Source organism: Tauraco erythrolophus, chromosome 5, assembly GCF_009769465.1.
Source record: "Tauraco erythrolophus isolate bTauEry1 chromosome 5, bTauEry1.pri, whole genome shotgun sequence".
Classification (NCBI taxonomy): domain Eukaryota; kingdom Metazoa; phylum Chordata; class Aves; order Musophagiformes; family Musophagidae; genus Tauraco; species Tauraco erythrolophus.
Genome location: NC_141469.1, coordinates 29,095,966 through 29,112,240, shown reverse-complemented (window position 1 = coordinate 29,112,240; position 16,275 = coordinate 29,095,966). Strand labels below are relative to the sequence as shown.

The 16,275-nt window shown below is 44.1% G+C and overlaps 1 protein-coding gene across 1 annotated transcript; it reads left to right on the top strand.

Annotated features, from left to right (window-relative positions):
• The first annotated feature begins 5,689 nt into the window (after positions 1-5,689).
• Positions 5,690-16,097, top strand: TMEM129 (transmembrane protein 129, E3 ubiquitin ligase). The gene is made up of 4 exons (XM_086611608.1): positions 5,690-5,894; positions 6,567-7,041; positions 9,375-9,534; positions 11,769-16,097. The coding sequence occupies exons 1-4, from the start codon at positions 5,690-5,692 to the stop codon at positions 12,015-12,017; spliced, it is 1,089 nt and encodes a 362-aa protein (XP_086467734.1). The 3' UTR covers positions 12,018-16,097.
• The last annotated feature ends 178 nt before the right edge of the window (positions 16,098-16,275 follow it).

Here is a 16,275-nt window from a genome sequence, read left to right as displayed (position 1 = left end):
TTGACCAAACAGCCAATCTTTAGCTTGTTTTTCCATCCTCCATCATGCAGTCAAGATTAATCCAGAAAGTCAACTGAGGAAGACTTCCAATGATTGTCTCCATTGTCATAAAGAGGCAACAAGAACACTCCCAATTAAAATTTTAAGTCATGTTTTCAGTCTCATTGCCCCTACATATTCAAATACCTGTATTTAAACCACTGTACACATTTCCACGCTCTTACACTAATTCTTATGGAAAAATTGCTTCATATTCTCCACTGAACTCAGCTACTTTGTCTGCAAGCCCAACAACAGCACTTTTAATCAGCAATAGAATGCAGACAATGGCTACAGAGCAAAGGCAAGCAAAGCATGCCTGGATTAGCTATTTCTTCATTCCTTCTTTATTCTTCATCATATTCATACTTTAGCCCGAGTTATTTTATACATAAAGTATTTTTGCATTAACAGCTTGAAGAACTTGAAGCGAGCTTCATTGCTTTCCTTCATTCCAAACTAAAATTGAGACAACAGATCAAGTGAACCTTCACAAACTGTAGTTGTTTACGGTGATTTCTTTTGAAGCAAAGCTTAGGGCATGAAAAAGTTGTCAATGCCTTCTAAAACAAGCTCCATAAGCACAGGAGGTTCGCTTGGAGACTTTTTCAGGTTTATCATTGAGCTACTTGTGCACCATTCCTGAACCAGCTTTGGATCATTAAAATACCCAATCAATTGGCACCATATACATACGCCACATTTGCCCAGCACTTTTGATATTAAACCTAAAAATCAAACTCCTTTATAGGATTAAATGAAAAGTAATGAAGTATTTATTTAAAACATATGCAAACAAGATTTTATCTAAATTTTATTTTACAAGTTCATTAGCTAGTAGCTGTGATAAAGTGAAAGCAGAAGTGAGGCTTTAATAAAGACATCTTTTTGTTTAAAGTGGTCAGTGTCCAAGGCATGTAAGTATTCTGAAAAGCAGTAAGTTTTCCCACTATGGCCAAAGTTCACAAAACCAAAACTGCTCCTAGTTTTAGAAGAATATTTATCCAGGCGCAAGCAGCAGTCTATCATTCTGTATTCGAGAATGAACGTAAATTCAATTACATCAGATAATTAAGCCTTGGGTACCTATCATTTGTAAATTGAGGGTTTCATGGCAACTACCTGTTGTTTAATGAACACTGGGGCACAATATCCAAAACACTAATGTGGCCTCAAATGCCTAAAAAAGCCACTGAACACGCAGGGCAAGGGTGGAATTTTTCTACATAATTATCCTTCTGAACTCCTCCAGCAGTTCAGATGCAGAGCACTAGCTCACAGATGAAGTAACTTAGTATATGCTGCGGCTACTTCCATGCCAACTGACATAGACCTGACTGCTATACGTTTTTTTAACGCAAACATCTCGATTTAGAACAAATAAACACTCTTCTGGTTAACTGACTACTTCACAATCACGACCTTCCCTGACTACAGGAGTCACCCGACTCTCAACAGATGAGTTGAGGAAGGGGAATTCACCTGAATTTTAGCCGAAAAAACCAAGGTTGGGCGGCAGCAGACGCGGAGCCCCGGACCGGGCGGCCTCGCTAACCGCAGAGGCAGCCGCTGGGCGCGGGAGCCGGCGGGCCGGGGCTCCGCCGGGCCGGGCAGGACAGAGGAGCAGCGGCGAGGCCGGGGAAGGCTTTCAAACACAAAACACCAACCAAAAAATCGGAACAAAAACCCCCAAACTCTCCCGTCCTCCAGCCCTCCAATGCACCGAGGTGCCCCCAACGTTCCTGAGTCACCCTAAGCCGCAAGAGCCCCACATCACCCACCGTGGAACTCAGCGGGGGGCCCTCAACGACTCCCGCCCACCTCAGCTGCCAGAGCCCCCCCTCAGCCCCCCAGAAGTGCCCACATGTATTCCCCCACCCCTATGCCCAGAGGAGACCCCGAGTCCCCATCAGCCCCATATCACCCTCAAAACGCAGAGATGCTCCCAGAGCCTCCCGAGCCCCACCTCACCCCCAAACTCATGACAGAGCCCCTGAGCTCCACTCCTACCACCCCTCAACCTATCCCCCATCTCCCCTAAGCTCTCAGCTCTGCTTCATCCCCAAACTCACAGAAGTTCCCCCCTAGATCTTAGCCCAAGCTCACAAGAGCACCCTTGAGACCGCTCGACAGGAGCTCTCCCCAGCCCCACGTCACCCTCGAGCATGTCCGTCCAGCCCAGCCCCACACCACCCCCAAGGTCACAGAGGAAGTCCCAAGCCTGTCTCCCGAGGCCCACATCACTCCCAAGCTCACAGAGGGATGTCCTCGAGCCGCCCCACACACACCCAAACTCTGTGGGGCAGCCAGCACCTCCGCAGACGACCGGAGCCCGCCCGCGCCCGCCCCCTCCCCAGAGCCCCCGAAGGCCCCGTACCTGCCAGCAGGGCCCGGGTGCGAGCCCGCGGGGCGCTCGGCTAAGGCGACGCTCAAGAACTCGGCAGGCGCGAACTCCCCGCCAGGCAGCGCCCCCTCTATGGCCGCCACAGGATTTCAAATTTCAACGGCAGCCCCGGCCCGCGAATGAGGAAGCGGCGTTCGGAACGCCTTGGCCAATCAGAAAAGCGCCATGCAGGGGGGCGGGGACAGCTGCGACGCCCGGCCGCTGAGCCCCCGCGGGAGTGCGCTCCCGCGCGAGGCATGCTGGGAAGCGTAGTGCGAGGGGCTCGTCATGGCGCCGCGCGGACGCGAGCGACGGTTGAACGGCTCAGCCCGCGGGCTGCTGGCAGCGAAGCTCCGCCTCAAACCCACGCTCGGGGAAACGTCTACCGGCTCGGGGGGAAAAAACTGGGTGTTTGGTGTCCTTCGGGAAGAACCATGTGAAGTATCCGTGGTGTTACTGCCAGGCTAAGTTCAGGCCCCGCAGGGCTTGAAATTGTCTCTGAGGGCAGAGGCATGTGTCTGCAAATCCTGAGGTAAATAATTCCACCCTTTGGCATGAAATGTTAGAAAAGCAAATTCTCAATACCCAAACCCCTTTTTCAATGGAAGGAGTGAAGTAAAAGGCCTGGGACAAAGTGCTGAAGGCCGATACGGATTTTTACAGACCCTAGTGTACCTTCTGGGCATCCACTGCTCCATTGCCTGGCTTTGTGGCCGGGACAAGGCCAGGCAGGTACTTGCCCATTCTCACTGCTCTGTGCTACACACACACTGCTTTCTACACAAACCGAAATTGGGCCAGAATTTGAGATGTAGACTCCAGTAGTATTCTTGCAGGTGCCTGCTATGGAGGAATTTGGTGTGGGGTCTACACTGGGCCAGGCTTTGTAAGAGAGGCTGGTATAAGTAAACCTGGAGTGTCTCCTGAAACTCAGTCCTGTGGTGAGTTTATGAAATACTGTTGATACCACTAGGACTCTTTAAGGGAAATGAAAGTTGCTGATACAGAAATGAATGCAGGATCAGCTCAGAAGCTGGAAAGCTTTTGGAAGAAGGTCCACATTTAAATTTTGGTTCCATTCAGAGATCTGTAATGATAGATCCATAATAAATCCACGTGAACTTCCATCATCTTCAGGACTTTGCACAACTGTCCCATGTAGCTGTTAGAGCATTTTGCCTCTCTTCCCCCCTCACAACATAAACCCATCAGTCCCCTGTAGCCCCAAGTACACCCACAACATCTCAGCTGTTCTGTTTCAACAATCTTCTGAATAAAACCACATGTCCTGGTTTTGCCGGGATAGAATCATAGAATCCATTTTTTGTTCAGAGAAACTATATTTCTGAAGTAAGCTGCATTTTTTAAAAGACTGCAGCACCCAATTCAGTGAGAACCAAGTTGGTAAGACACTTTGTTTTAGTTTGTAGCCAGCCGTGGTATGCAGGTATCTATAGCGCTCAAGGACTTTTCAACTTATTTTTTGCTAAGGACCCAGATGTCCAAGAATCTGGGAGGAACATGTCCAGGGCGACTGACATCTAAATTGGCAAAGGGTATTCCCTACCATGCAACATCACACTTACTATAAATTGGAAAGTTTGTTGAGGACAGGCTTTCTTCGGCTCTCTTTCACTCTTGCTCGCTCTTCCTCAATGGCTGCTGTCCCTGGAGGGTCTCACTCATCATTCTGCTCCCTAGACCTACTCTCTCTCTTCCAGGATTACGGTTTCTTTGCGCAATTGCAGGATTTTCCTGCTCTGGGATCACTGGCCAGGAACAGGCTGGACATTGGCCAAGGGGTGGCGAACAGCTGCACCATACATGACTTGTCTGTATATATTATTGTTGTTCTTGTTATTATTTTCTTTTTTAGTATTGTTTTCTTTCAATTATTAAATAGTTCTTATCTCAATCCATGGGTCTTCCTTCCTTTTCTCAATTCCCCTTCTCCAGTGGGGGGGAGTCACTGGATACTGGAAGAGCTGGCTAGTGTTCAGCTGCAGATACAAGGCAGTAGACATCACAGAAAGAAAACTTGCTGCTTCACAACCTCGTTTTTGTTATTGAACTTCATTCTACAAATTAAAACAGTCCTTACTGTTGAGTCATTAGACAGCAACAATGAAATGATTGTTAAAACAATAAACTTGCTAACAATGATGTCTTTTATAACAAAATAAGATGCTCATAATCCAAGAATAATTTTACTGATGCAACTGGCTTCTTCAAGAGTCACTAATGAGTCACCACCATGAGTTCCTGGTCTCCATCAACAACAGCAGCACATCAGCCATCTGCCAGTGTTAAGATTTCACGTTCCGGGGACGGCACTTCCTATTTACTTAGTTCCCCGTCCATCAGTAGTAGTGTTTAACATTGCATGTTGCTTTTGTTGCTGTGCTTCTCCAATTAGGCGATTTCTCCTTCTCTAAAAGAGACAAATACGGCAGTTTATGGTTATTACAGGGTGCAAGCAGGGGTTTTGTTGCATTCTAAGAGAGAAACAGCGATTCTTGTGGCTACTATTATTTGTATTTCAGTAGTAAGCAGAGATCCCAGTCGGGCCTCTCCCTTTGCTGTGTCTGGGAGTGTACAAAGGTATTTTAAAATCTGTCTCCCTTGAAGGCCTTTTAAGATCTTATGTTCCTGTCGTGGTAATTCTCTGAAGAAAATATTATGTAAAATACACCAGGAAAAAAACAAAGTTCAGGCCCTTAAGTAAAACAGGCCGTTTTCCTACTCCAGAAGGATGCTGCCCTCATCCAACAGAGCTCTTTTGAAGTTTATAACGGGAATGAGTTTATTTTGCCAGGCCCGTGAAGTGAAGCATCACCTGAGAACTTTACAAGGCACGAGGCCATGGGGAGGCTCGGCTCCTGGGAGATCTGAGTCCCGGCCAGCTCTGGGGGCAAACGGCATGAGCGAGATGGTCGGTACCACCCCCTGGGGCGGGGCCGCGGCCTCGGCTCGGCGCCCCGCCCCGCCCCGCCCCGCCGCGGGGGACGCTGCGATGGCGGAGCCCCAGCGGCGCGGACCCGCCTCTCACCGACATCCCGGTACGCCCCGCGCACCGCCGCGGCCGGCTCCGCCCCGACGGAACTGCCAGCCCGGCAGCGCCCATCCCCCGCCGGCCCCTCCTGCGGCCGCGCCGTCCATCCATCCATCCGGGGCTGCGGCGGGAACTACCGCTCCCAGGGAGCCGCGGGCCGGGCCGGGCCGCGGCGGGGAACGGGCCGTGCCGTGCCGTGCCCTGCGGGGCGCAGCATGGGGAGCCCGGCGGTGACCTTCACGCTGGCCTACCTGGTGTTCGCCGTCTGCTTCGTCTTCCCGCCCGACGAGGTGCGCTCGGCGGGGCTGACGGTGCAGAGCCTGCTGGCCGCCTGGCTGGGCAGCGAGGACGCGGCCTTCGTGCAGTACCACCTGCGGCGCACCACCGGCACGCTGCTGGCGCACTCCCTGCTACCCCTGGGTGAGCCCCGGCCGGCGGCGGGCGGGAGGGCCGCGGGGGCGGCGGGCGGCAGCGGGTGCGAAAGGCAAACCCGCCGCCGGGGCGAGCCTGTGCCCGGGGACCGGCTGCTCCCGGGGACCCGCTGTGCCCGGCGTCACCCCCGGCCCGGCGGGAGCGAGGGGGCTCCTCACCAGTGTCCGCACGTCGGGTGCGCGCAGGTGTGGGTGAATCAGATTACACTGTGCATCTTGGAAATAGGGTATTTTAGTATCTCTCGAGCCGCTTTGCGATGTACGCACTGAACTTCATAACTAGTTGGCTACATCGAAGTACGTGCAGCTATAAAGGAACAGCGTTTTATTGAACTGGAGAATTCAAATCAGCTTCCTTTAGCCATATAATTCTGCTAAAAGTAAGTGTCGTCCTGCAGGTGATGTTATTTAACCTGCGAATTCAAATCAGCTTCATTTAGCTACATAATTCTGGTAAAAATCAGTGACAGGTAAGAATTTACCTCAGATTGCTTAGGACAATCCAATTGCTTAGGATTGCTTGACTTTCAGTTATCATCCAGAAGCACGATAGCTCTGCTGGAGGTGAGCTCACGGGTTAGATAACTGTATGAGTCAGGGGTATGTGTTTGTTTACGTGTGTGCTTAATTGCTTTCTGAAAGTGAGTCTCTTTCCTTGCAGGTTATTACCTTGGTATGTGCTTTGCTGCACCTGAAAAACATCTTTGTTTATTCTACCTGGCTTCAGAAGGATGGAAAACTTTCTTCTTCTTCGCTGTTCTCTTGCCAGCAGTCACCAGTGCCCTGGCATGTTATTGGTCACGGAAAGGTTGGAATAATCACCCGTTAGCCCGAACTCTTGCGGTTCATGCTCTCCCGCAGTCAGGCTGGAGGGCAGTAGCTTCTTCCATCAATACAGAATTTAGGAGAATCGACAAATTCGCTACTGGAGCCCCAGGAGCAAGGGTTATTGTTACAGACACTTGGGTGATTAAAGTGACCACCTACTGTTTACACGTTGCCCAGCAGCAGGACATTCATTTGACAGTGACAGACTCCAGACAGCATGAACTCACGCCAAACTCAAATATGCCTGTGCAGTTCCTCACCATCCGCGTTGCCAGTATTAATCCCTACGTTAAGGCATTTGATATCCGGTAAAACAACTACCCTCTTGCGTTACACATGTGCAGTTTGATAGTGCTAATGGAGTGCTTATGTGGCAGATCGGAAGACTCCTTGGATCTTGTCTCTTCCTTCTTGCTCCCTGCCTGGTGTTCAGAGATGCTGCACGCACAGTTCTGCCAGCAGTGCAGCGAAGAAAGATTGTTTAGAAAGATTCATACACCTACAGAATTGAATGCACAGTGGTTAAACAGAGGGACTGCCCTGTTCAGTCCACTCTTTGGAAGAGGATTGTGGAAAGAAGTAATTGGAGAAAGTTAGGTGAAAGATGGAGAACAGGAATGAAAGGGACAATATTTGGTCTTCCAAATTTTGGGGAAGCAGAAATAGTTATTTGTCTAAAACTGGCTGTTGTTCACCCTTGACTTTTTTTTTCTTCTGCTTAAGGCTCATAATTTTATCACTGCTCAAAAGAGTTCTCACTGAGCTGCTGCAAGCCAACTGCCCTTAAAGCAAGGAAGTAATTTTGGTCTGTTTCTGATTTATGTGTTCTAGCAGTAAATCATAGCAAATGTGCTGTGAACTGTTAGGGCTTGCTTTCCAAGGGCCTATATTATGTTTTACAGCAGCTTCTCTGTAGCTAGGCAAAAGTACAAGTTCTGCAGAAACCCGTGACACTGAGTAGAAGGGTGCTAAGGTCTTTGTTGTCATCGTGTGATTAAAAGGAGTACACGAAGCCATGCTAGTGCTCCTAAAACTATAGATTTGAAAAGGCGTTTGAGTGTCTGTTTGCTGTAAATTTGTATGTCAGCAGCATGTATTTACTAGGTAATTAAAAGCAGACAGATCACCAGACTTGTAGGTGAGCAGAAGGATCCTGGCAAGCATGAGGAAGGCATAGAGGTGGTTGCGTTAGATATCCAGGTGAACAGAATTCAGAACGAGAGGTTAGTTAAGGAAAGTGTGACAATCCTAAGAAAAAAGGAGACTTTTATAGACCTGTGAGAGCGGTGACCAAATAAGTATGAAGCAACTAATTATTTTCTTCTGTGAGTACTTCAGTGCCAGAGTGATAAAACTACATCTCCAGCAGAGAAAATCATGGCTTCTTTGACAATTCCTTTTAGGGAAAAAAAATCCAACCCCCCAAACTTTATTTTGTGGCTAAACAGAATAGCACTGAGAACAGTGTTTAAAAGTTCTTATAATAAGATGTGTCAGAAATAGCAAATCTCTGCTAGAATGCAGTCATACAGGATTTAAGGAAAGTGCCATAGGATAAAATTCCCCTATTAAGGATATAGGATCATTGTATATGTCCAGAATCAGAATTGGATACAGTGGGATGTTTCTGGAAGAAAAATGCTTTTGTGCAGGCAGGCCACATTTCTCTCTGTGTTCAATGCGAATTTTTCCTCTGGATAGAAAGGTCTCTGTGATTTGCAGAGGTAGCATCTGTTAACAAACAACATTATCCTATAGTAGTTAAAACAATGGAGACCACCATTGAATGAGGAGTTTCAGGGCGATATTCCCAGGGCTTCTCCGTGAAAGCTGTTTAATGAGTGGAAACATCGACCTGGGGAGTTCTGAATCTACAGTTCAGAGCTGTTACATTAAAAAGGAGTAACAACAGTCGTGTGTCGCTACAGGATCGGCACAAGGTCTCACGTGCCACTTGAGGTCTGTGGACCTCGCTTAGACTTACTTTAGCAGAAGCATCCTACTGTGAAATGCAGATTGTTGCAGCCTTAAATCAAAGTGTAAGTCACATTCAGCAGCTGTTTGTATCCTTTGTGGAATTTCAGGTTTTATTTAAGGTTGTATCATAAAATCACATAAACTGGTACTGACTGGCATTCTTCTGATACTTACGTGCACTATATCGCGTGGTGATACATGGCACATGATACAGCTCCAATTTCTGTCCTCAGGAGTTTATAAACTAGAATTTAGGTATGGTGTGAGTAAACGGGCATTAAAAAGGTGGACAGAAATTGTGCATGCAGTACCGTATGGTTTATGGATGACGTATGTACCTGTATCGCATTTGGTCATGCCGATTACTTCAAAAGCCTGCCTTTATTTTTGTATGATGTTCAGCTAATCTCTGGTGTGTCCTGTCAGTGATCTGACACAGGTATGAAGGAGGACAGTGTATTCAGTTGTCCAAATTGTGTCAAGAACAACAACTAAACAGCAAAAGAAAACAAAATGCTCACTGTGTGTTTATGCAGACTAATATGTAACAACCTAAATAGCTTTTCTGTAGATTCACTTCTCTGATGTTCACCTCTGCAATGTACCATCAAGGTATTTGAGTGGATAATCATGGTAACGTTTTGTTCCATCTTTCCTTCTTCAGGTTGAACTCCACGGAGTATGGGGAGCTCCGAGAAAAGCTCCGTGCTCCCATCACCAACGCAGCTAATGTTGTGATCCATCAAAGCCTTAGTGATTTATTTCTAGAAACCTTTACATCTCTGGTGGAAGTTAACCAGACGTATCCTGTTCCAAGCACTCAGGTGAGATTTTCTATCCATCTGAGACTGTACTAGTTATATTTTTCAATATAGGTGAGCCTGTGATTACCGTGTAATTGATAACTGTTTACTTAGGGCTCTTGCAGTGGAATTATTAAGAGAAGCCATTGTTATGGGGTTAACCAAAAGATTTTATTAAACGTTAATTAAACAATGATTGAATGATGATTAAATGATAATTATTAAATGATGATTATTAAATGTAATTAAACAGCAATCAAATGGTAGTTAAACAGCAGTCAAACACTCTACTACTTACTGCGCTTTTAATAATTAAGCTAGCTTGTGTACTGTATACTTTAGATGATTTATTTATATGATTTAGATATAAAATATCACTTACCTCGCTGCAGATAACAAATGCCGGGTAAGGGATCTCTCAACCTCGAGGAGTAACCTTGAGAGGCATCCTGCTCAAGGGGAGATCACCGCCGTGCAGCCTGCTGCCATACAGGAGAGCTCAGCGGGCTCGGAGAGGCTGCAGATACTTACAGAATAAAGTCGTTGACTTGTAGTCAGGCTCCTCTTCGGTGTAGGTGCAGCTGTGTAGCTGTAGGAGCTTTAGTTTCGTCTAGTTCCAGCTCAGGCTGGCACTGTTAGCTCCTGGTAAGACATGTCCTGGATTCCTTAGTTCCTCAGAAGATAGGGCCTAGCACAATTTCTGAAGGTCTGCACAGCAGGGCTGACGTCAGTCAGGCCTCCTTGTCAGTGATGCCTGAACTAAAGTGATGTTCACCTGGTCGAGTTGGTGCAGCCGTCTCAGGGGCTCTCCTTTCATTTCAGCAAGCAGGTAATAAATGTAGTTCTGGCTGCTGCTTTTGTTCTTTCTATGAGGAGACGAACTATATTGTGAACATTACATTTTTGAGACATGAGAAACAGCAGAGTGGAAGAAAGTCCCCTATAATAATTTCCATAAAAATTTTACTTGAAAACATTTGGAAATGATGCAGTTAAATTTCCAGAAAGTTTATGGGGAGCTAGAATCACAGCTGTTGTTACTGTTCTTTAGGCAGTTTGTTCCATTACAGTTTGCTTTTCTAGACAGTCAGATTTTGCTGGATCTTCTGCTGAAATAAAGTAATGATTCTTAACTGGGGCTTGCTTTAATGTTAAATAACACCATGGAGTCTTTCCTTCATTAATATTTGTGGGAACCTGGTCATTATTATACTTGTGCTGCAATCACAAGTGTGAATAGAGCACTGTTCAATGTACCAGACATAACTAATTAAACTAGTTCTGGTGGCCTTGCCGTGAGTCTGTGTTAGATGTTCCAGCCAATAGAGTGAGTACTTGATATCTTTGGTAGTGTCATGCAGATTATACGATGTCTTCACTGGATGGCTACATGACCTACCTATAATAAAAATGGATCAGATACATCTGCATATAACGTGATTGTGCGTTCTGATTGCAATGCCAGTGTATAGTGAAAGGAGATGTTCAAAATAAAGATACTATTCATTTAACAGTTGCTTTCTTGCAGGACTTTTCATCTGTGACATATTTAAGTGTCAGCTGAGCTACTGAATTTTGGTTTGACATTGAGTGATAAAACATCAGAAATTATGATGTGGACATTAAAAATACAACATGGGATTTTTTTCCCTATTCTGAAGCTCCAAAGTTGAAAAAGTTAGTTAACCTTCCTATGCTAGAGCTTTTCCTGCCTAAAAACTATGATAAACCCTAATTTCACCAGCTAAAAGCTGATAGAGCTTCTCAAAGCAGCAGTCCCGCTTCCTGCGCTCTCCTCATCCCCATGTTGACACAAGACTTTGTTTATGGTGAAACTGGTTGGGGTAAATGATCGAGGTGAAAGAGGCAAAGAAAGATGATCTGCTCGACAGGCAAGCTCCCAGTGTGGTTGAACAGACAGATGCTTGAGCTGACCAGGGGAGAGACATTGGAGGTGGGAACTACAGACCACGAAGCAGAGCTGCTTTTTGTTCAATCAGTCTTAAGCAGCAGTTCTGGGTTTTCTGTTTAAAGACATACTTTGTTCTCATTCATTAGAGGGTGATCGGATAAAACACGGCCCTGGAGATTGAAACCATTTGATATCTTTTGGTGGGGCAGTTCTGCCTTGAGGCTCTGCCCAACTCAGGTTCCTGCTGTACTTGTGTGCAGATAATTTTCTAAAAGCCTTTGAAGAGCAACAACAGAAACCATTCTGTGCAGATCATAATTTTGATGTTTCTCTCCTCCTTTAGGAGCTGGAGCCATGCATAGGGTGTATGCAGACTATCGCCAACATCAAGCTCATCAAGAACTGCCAGGAGCCGAACGAAGGGGAATGCCAGCAATGCTACTGTCGTCCCATGTGGTGCCTCACCTGCATGGGCAAATGGTTCGCCAGCCGACAGGATGAGCAGCACCCAGAGACATGGTTGTCGAGCCAAGTGCCTTGTCCGACTTGCCGAGCCAAATTTTGCATTTTAGATGTTTGTATAATACGATGAGTAATACTTTGGTATATTTTAACTTTTTAAATTTGAATGTATTTCATAGTGGGTTTGGTTAAAAGGCCTGTTAGATTTGTTTCTGAGAACTTCACATTCTACTGGGGTGCAAACGCCAAAGCTTTCTTTTACAGTGTTGGAAACAGATGTAAATCTTTTCAGTTCTTCTCCACTTTTACCTATATGTTTGGGTTTTATTCACCAGAAGTCAGTTTCTGGAATTTTATTGCTTTAACCCATATTTTGCTTTCTTATGTCTTAGATGGACTATGAGTATCCCTCTGTATTTCCAGTACTGTTCTCTTTTCAAGTTTTAACTTAGGTTAAAGTCTTCAAATTTTTAGATTTAACTTGGGGTTTGATTCTTTGTAAAGGGCTAACTGAGAAAATTACTTTGGTTAGACTTGATTGATACTTTTGTTCTTCTTTAATCCATTTGTAAAGTTCTTATTAATCTTTGCAAGTGTTCAGCAAACAGGTATACCAGTTGTGTTCCTTCTGGTCTCCTCTACTTATAAAGGGAATTGGTTTCTCTAGGCTAAGGAATTTAATCCCTGAAGAGGTACAACTCCCATAGGGACCTTTTATTCCATTAATCTGCCTCTAGCTTATTTTTTGATGAATGTGTTTATTTCGGACAACAGAAGGATTCAGAAACAGACCCCATTCACCTACACTGCGAAGGTTACGCTTCGTTACATTTGTTGGTTTCCAGGAGCTGCATTGCTTAGGGTTTCGATGCTCTTTAGGTGACGGACTTTTTTTTTTATACATTTGAAGGGAGTGCAGCAAACGTGTGAACTGTCTAAATACTCGGACAGAACACTCAGCTGTTTTAGAACCTGTAAACTTTTTCTGAGGGGTAAACTTTCCCTTGAAAGAGATGCCAGGCTCACAAAGATACAAATTGCCATGGTAGATGCCTGAAGAATGACCATCACTAGTTAAAGTTTTTCAGGCTTGCAGTTCTCAAGTTTGTAAATCAAAATCAAAGCATGTTGTATACATTGAAAAGAGCTTTACTCCCAGACCTAAATGTAGTGCTTAGCATTCTAGCTGTTCACTACACACTTCAATGAACAACTATTTGGTGTACTGCTTGGTAGAAAGCCTCAAGCTGCTGGAGAACATGCGTTCGAGTTCTTACACTGACCTGTGCACTGCAGGGGCTGAGATGCAGGTATTTGCTTGCTCAGCTTGTCCATCTCAGAGGGGTAGTAATCTCAGGCAGACAGGTGGGTCAAACAGTGGGAGAAAGGAATATTTTAAAGCTTTGGTCTAGGAGAATGAAAGGCCTAATACTTCCCACCTAAATAATCAGAAGGATCTTACCAGTAAATCACTAGAACAGATAACATGCCAGTGGTTAACTGAAAACGTTTCAATTACCATGATAGGGAAAACTGTTTTGAGCAGGAATAGGTGGCAGGATGTTAAAAATGGTACAAATACTGGAAGCACAAAACTGTGAAAGATTCCATTAGAGTCTCAGCCTAGCTACAGGTTGTGTGGTGAATGCGTGAAACGGTGCTTAGAGCCAGCCAGCCAGGAAACGGCTACGAAAGTGGCTGCAAGCCATATTTTGGAAAGGGATAGGGAACTGAGAACAGATTTGACAGCATCATTTGAGAATTAATGTATATGTTATGTTGTTGGTGTTGGGTGTTTTTGTTTGTTTGTTTGGTTGGTTTTTTTAATAACATGCACTTAAAGTCCAAACTGTTAGGGTTTAAGAACATTAATTGCTTGAGCGTATCTCAGTTGTTACATGTACAACGTTTACTATGCAATTATCTGTACTACCTATTAATAAGGGTGATTTTTCTGTTTTTCGTTACCTGTTGTTTTGGATTGTATAGAGTGAAAATTAGACACTGAGACTGGATTAGTCTCTCCCAAAGAGATCTCTAAATGGCATGTTCCTCTTCATCTGGATAAGATTAAACTGACTTTCTGGGTTTCAGACAGGTTTGTTGACCAGTCTGAAAAATAATAAAAAACCAAGGAGCTGATCAGTGATTGAATTTGAAATATTTTCCACTACTTCTGTGGGAAGGTTATTTTGAAGTTTGAAATGGTCTCTGCAGGATTTTTTAACCTTTGGAACATTCTTACAGGGCTGGGTGGTGTCATCTGACATACACCTCCTCACTACACAGCAGCCTTTACAAATAAGCGTTTTGTACCACTTCTGGAAAGTTTACATAATGTGGCCCAGATACAAGGGATGTGGTCCTTGAAGTAGTTGCAGAAGAGAGGGTAGGATTTTGGAGCTGTGGTTTTGCTATGGACAGTCATTGAATTCCTACAGCTCTTTTCCTGTTTGGAATAAAAATATTTATTGTCAAGATGGGCGAAGTTAAAATTGTCGGGGCTTTGAGAAACTTCGATAATAGATATATGTAGTTGCAGATAGTTTTATACAAGAAAAAAAAACAGTTCAGTTGCCAATAGCATCTCATGTAATAAGGGCTTTAGTCTCCTAATTGCTTGTGCAGTGGAGTTGCTCTTTTCGGAAATCTACTTTGAATTGATAGGAAGTTTTCAGTTCAGTGGAACTTTGCTTTTATTCATCTTGCTTCTTTTGCCAGTGTAACAATATGACAAATAACAGTCATAAACATAGAATACTTTGCATCTTTTAATGGTAGTGCTCTATCCACAGAAGTGCCTCTTAGAAAACTTAGTAATAATTACCAAAATAAAATTACGATTTATGGTAATAATAGTGCCTGGCTTAAGTTCCTTGAAACAAGCTTTTTTTTTTTCCCAAGTTTAAATTCTCAGAGTAACCTGGCATGTGTCCAAAGTTGGTAAGCTTCTTAAAGGCTGTGTTAGAGAACCAACTTGTTAAAAATCCATGTGATGTATTCTTTCTAGAGACAGTAGCAGGAGAAACTATGACCTCTCCCTGCACAGTCATGTGATATCTTACTTGTCTTGAGTAAGTCACTGAACATTAAATAGAGTATAAAAATAAGCATTTGTCTTCATGATAGCTTCAGGTCATGATCCGAAGCACCATATGCGTGCATAGGGCTGTTTGTAGAGAAGATCTCCGTTTGCCGTGCAAAGAAGTACATTGCCTCCACCCAGTCTTGGTACATTTCTTAAACAGAAGGGTAGGTTTAGCATCATTGTTTTTACAGTGCTTTTCTAAGAAAAAAAAAAATGAACCAAGTACAGCGATGGGCTAAAATATTTACTTAAAGAGTTTTCTTGAATTATTTGTGATTTAGCATTGCTTTTTCAGCTGTGTGCGTGCTTTTCCACATCACTGACTTGTGGGTAGGCAAAGTTAGTAAACCGAAGTACGTTGTGTAAATGTAATGTCCTTACAATAAGATCATGTATATGTGGGTGCACACTGTCTCTGTAGATACCCCACATGTATGTATACATGTATAGCTCAAATTTCCATACGTGCTGCAGCTGAACAGGTGTTTCTGAAAACATGGTCTGTAGCTATATTATTTATTTCCACAGTTGTATTATTTCTGTAATTGTAGCATTCCAGAAAAAACATTGGCAAAATATGTTATCTGTTGATTTTTTTGTTTTAGGTTAGCATAGTTTGCTAACCTAAAAAAGGCGTTTTTTTTCCGAGCAGGATGTATTTTAAATCCATGATATGAATGCAGTTGTTTACCATGAGGCTTACTATAACTTGAAACCAAAATACCAGCTTATGATGTGATGTCTTCAGTAAGAGTGGTTTTATCGTGTTGAAACTTGATGAACTGCAGCCATGTACCATTCCAGTCAGGTTAAACCTCAACGAGACATAACTGACTAAAGTTTTGAGTGCCATTTCTTAAGAAATACTGACTTTGAGGTATTTAAGGAGTTGAGATATAAATATTCAAGCTCTTACATGCATTACAAGACATTTTCTTCCAAAGATATACCACAGGGTTTGGTATTTGTGGTTGTAGGGTTTTTTTACCTAGGTAACTTAACCGTTTTAAAATGGACAGTGTTATTTGGATTGCCTTTAAGGAAAAGACTTAATGAATCCATGTAGTTAATCTAAAAACTCTCTGAAGAGCTGAATAAAAATACAATTGATTTTGTGTAAGACTTCTGTTTTAAAGTTACGTTTAACAGTTAAAACTCTGTATGGGTGGAAATCAGGCTGACTTATCTATATACAATAATTCAAGCTGAGAACCCGTGAATGGAAAGAGGGCTTCAATTCTCCTGAAGGTGCACTTGCAATTCCTGCTTTGATGAATTTTCCTACTATAACCGGAATGCA

Coding starts and splice junctions, on each gene's coding strand:
- TMEM129 (XM_086611608.1), top strand. CDS start 5,690: ATGGGGAGCCCGGCGGTGACCTTCACGCTGGCCTACCTGGTGTTCGCC. Junction 5,895..6,566: donor GCACTCCCTGCTACCCCTGG/GTGAGCCCCGGC, acceptor CTTTCCTTGCAG/GTTATTACCTTGGTATGTGC. Junction 7,042..9,374: donor GTTAAGGCATTTGATATCCG/GTAAAACAACTA, acceptor TTCCTTCTTCAG/GTTGAACTCCACGGAGTATG.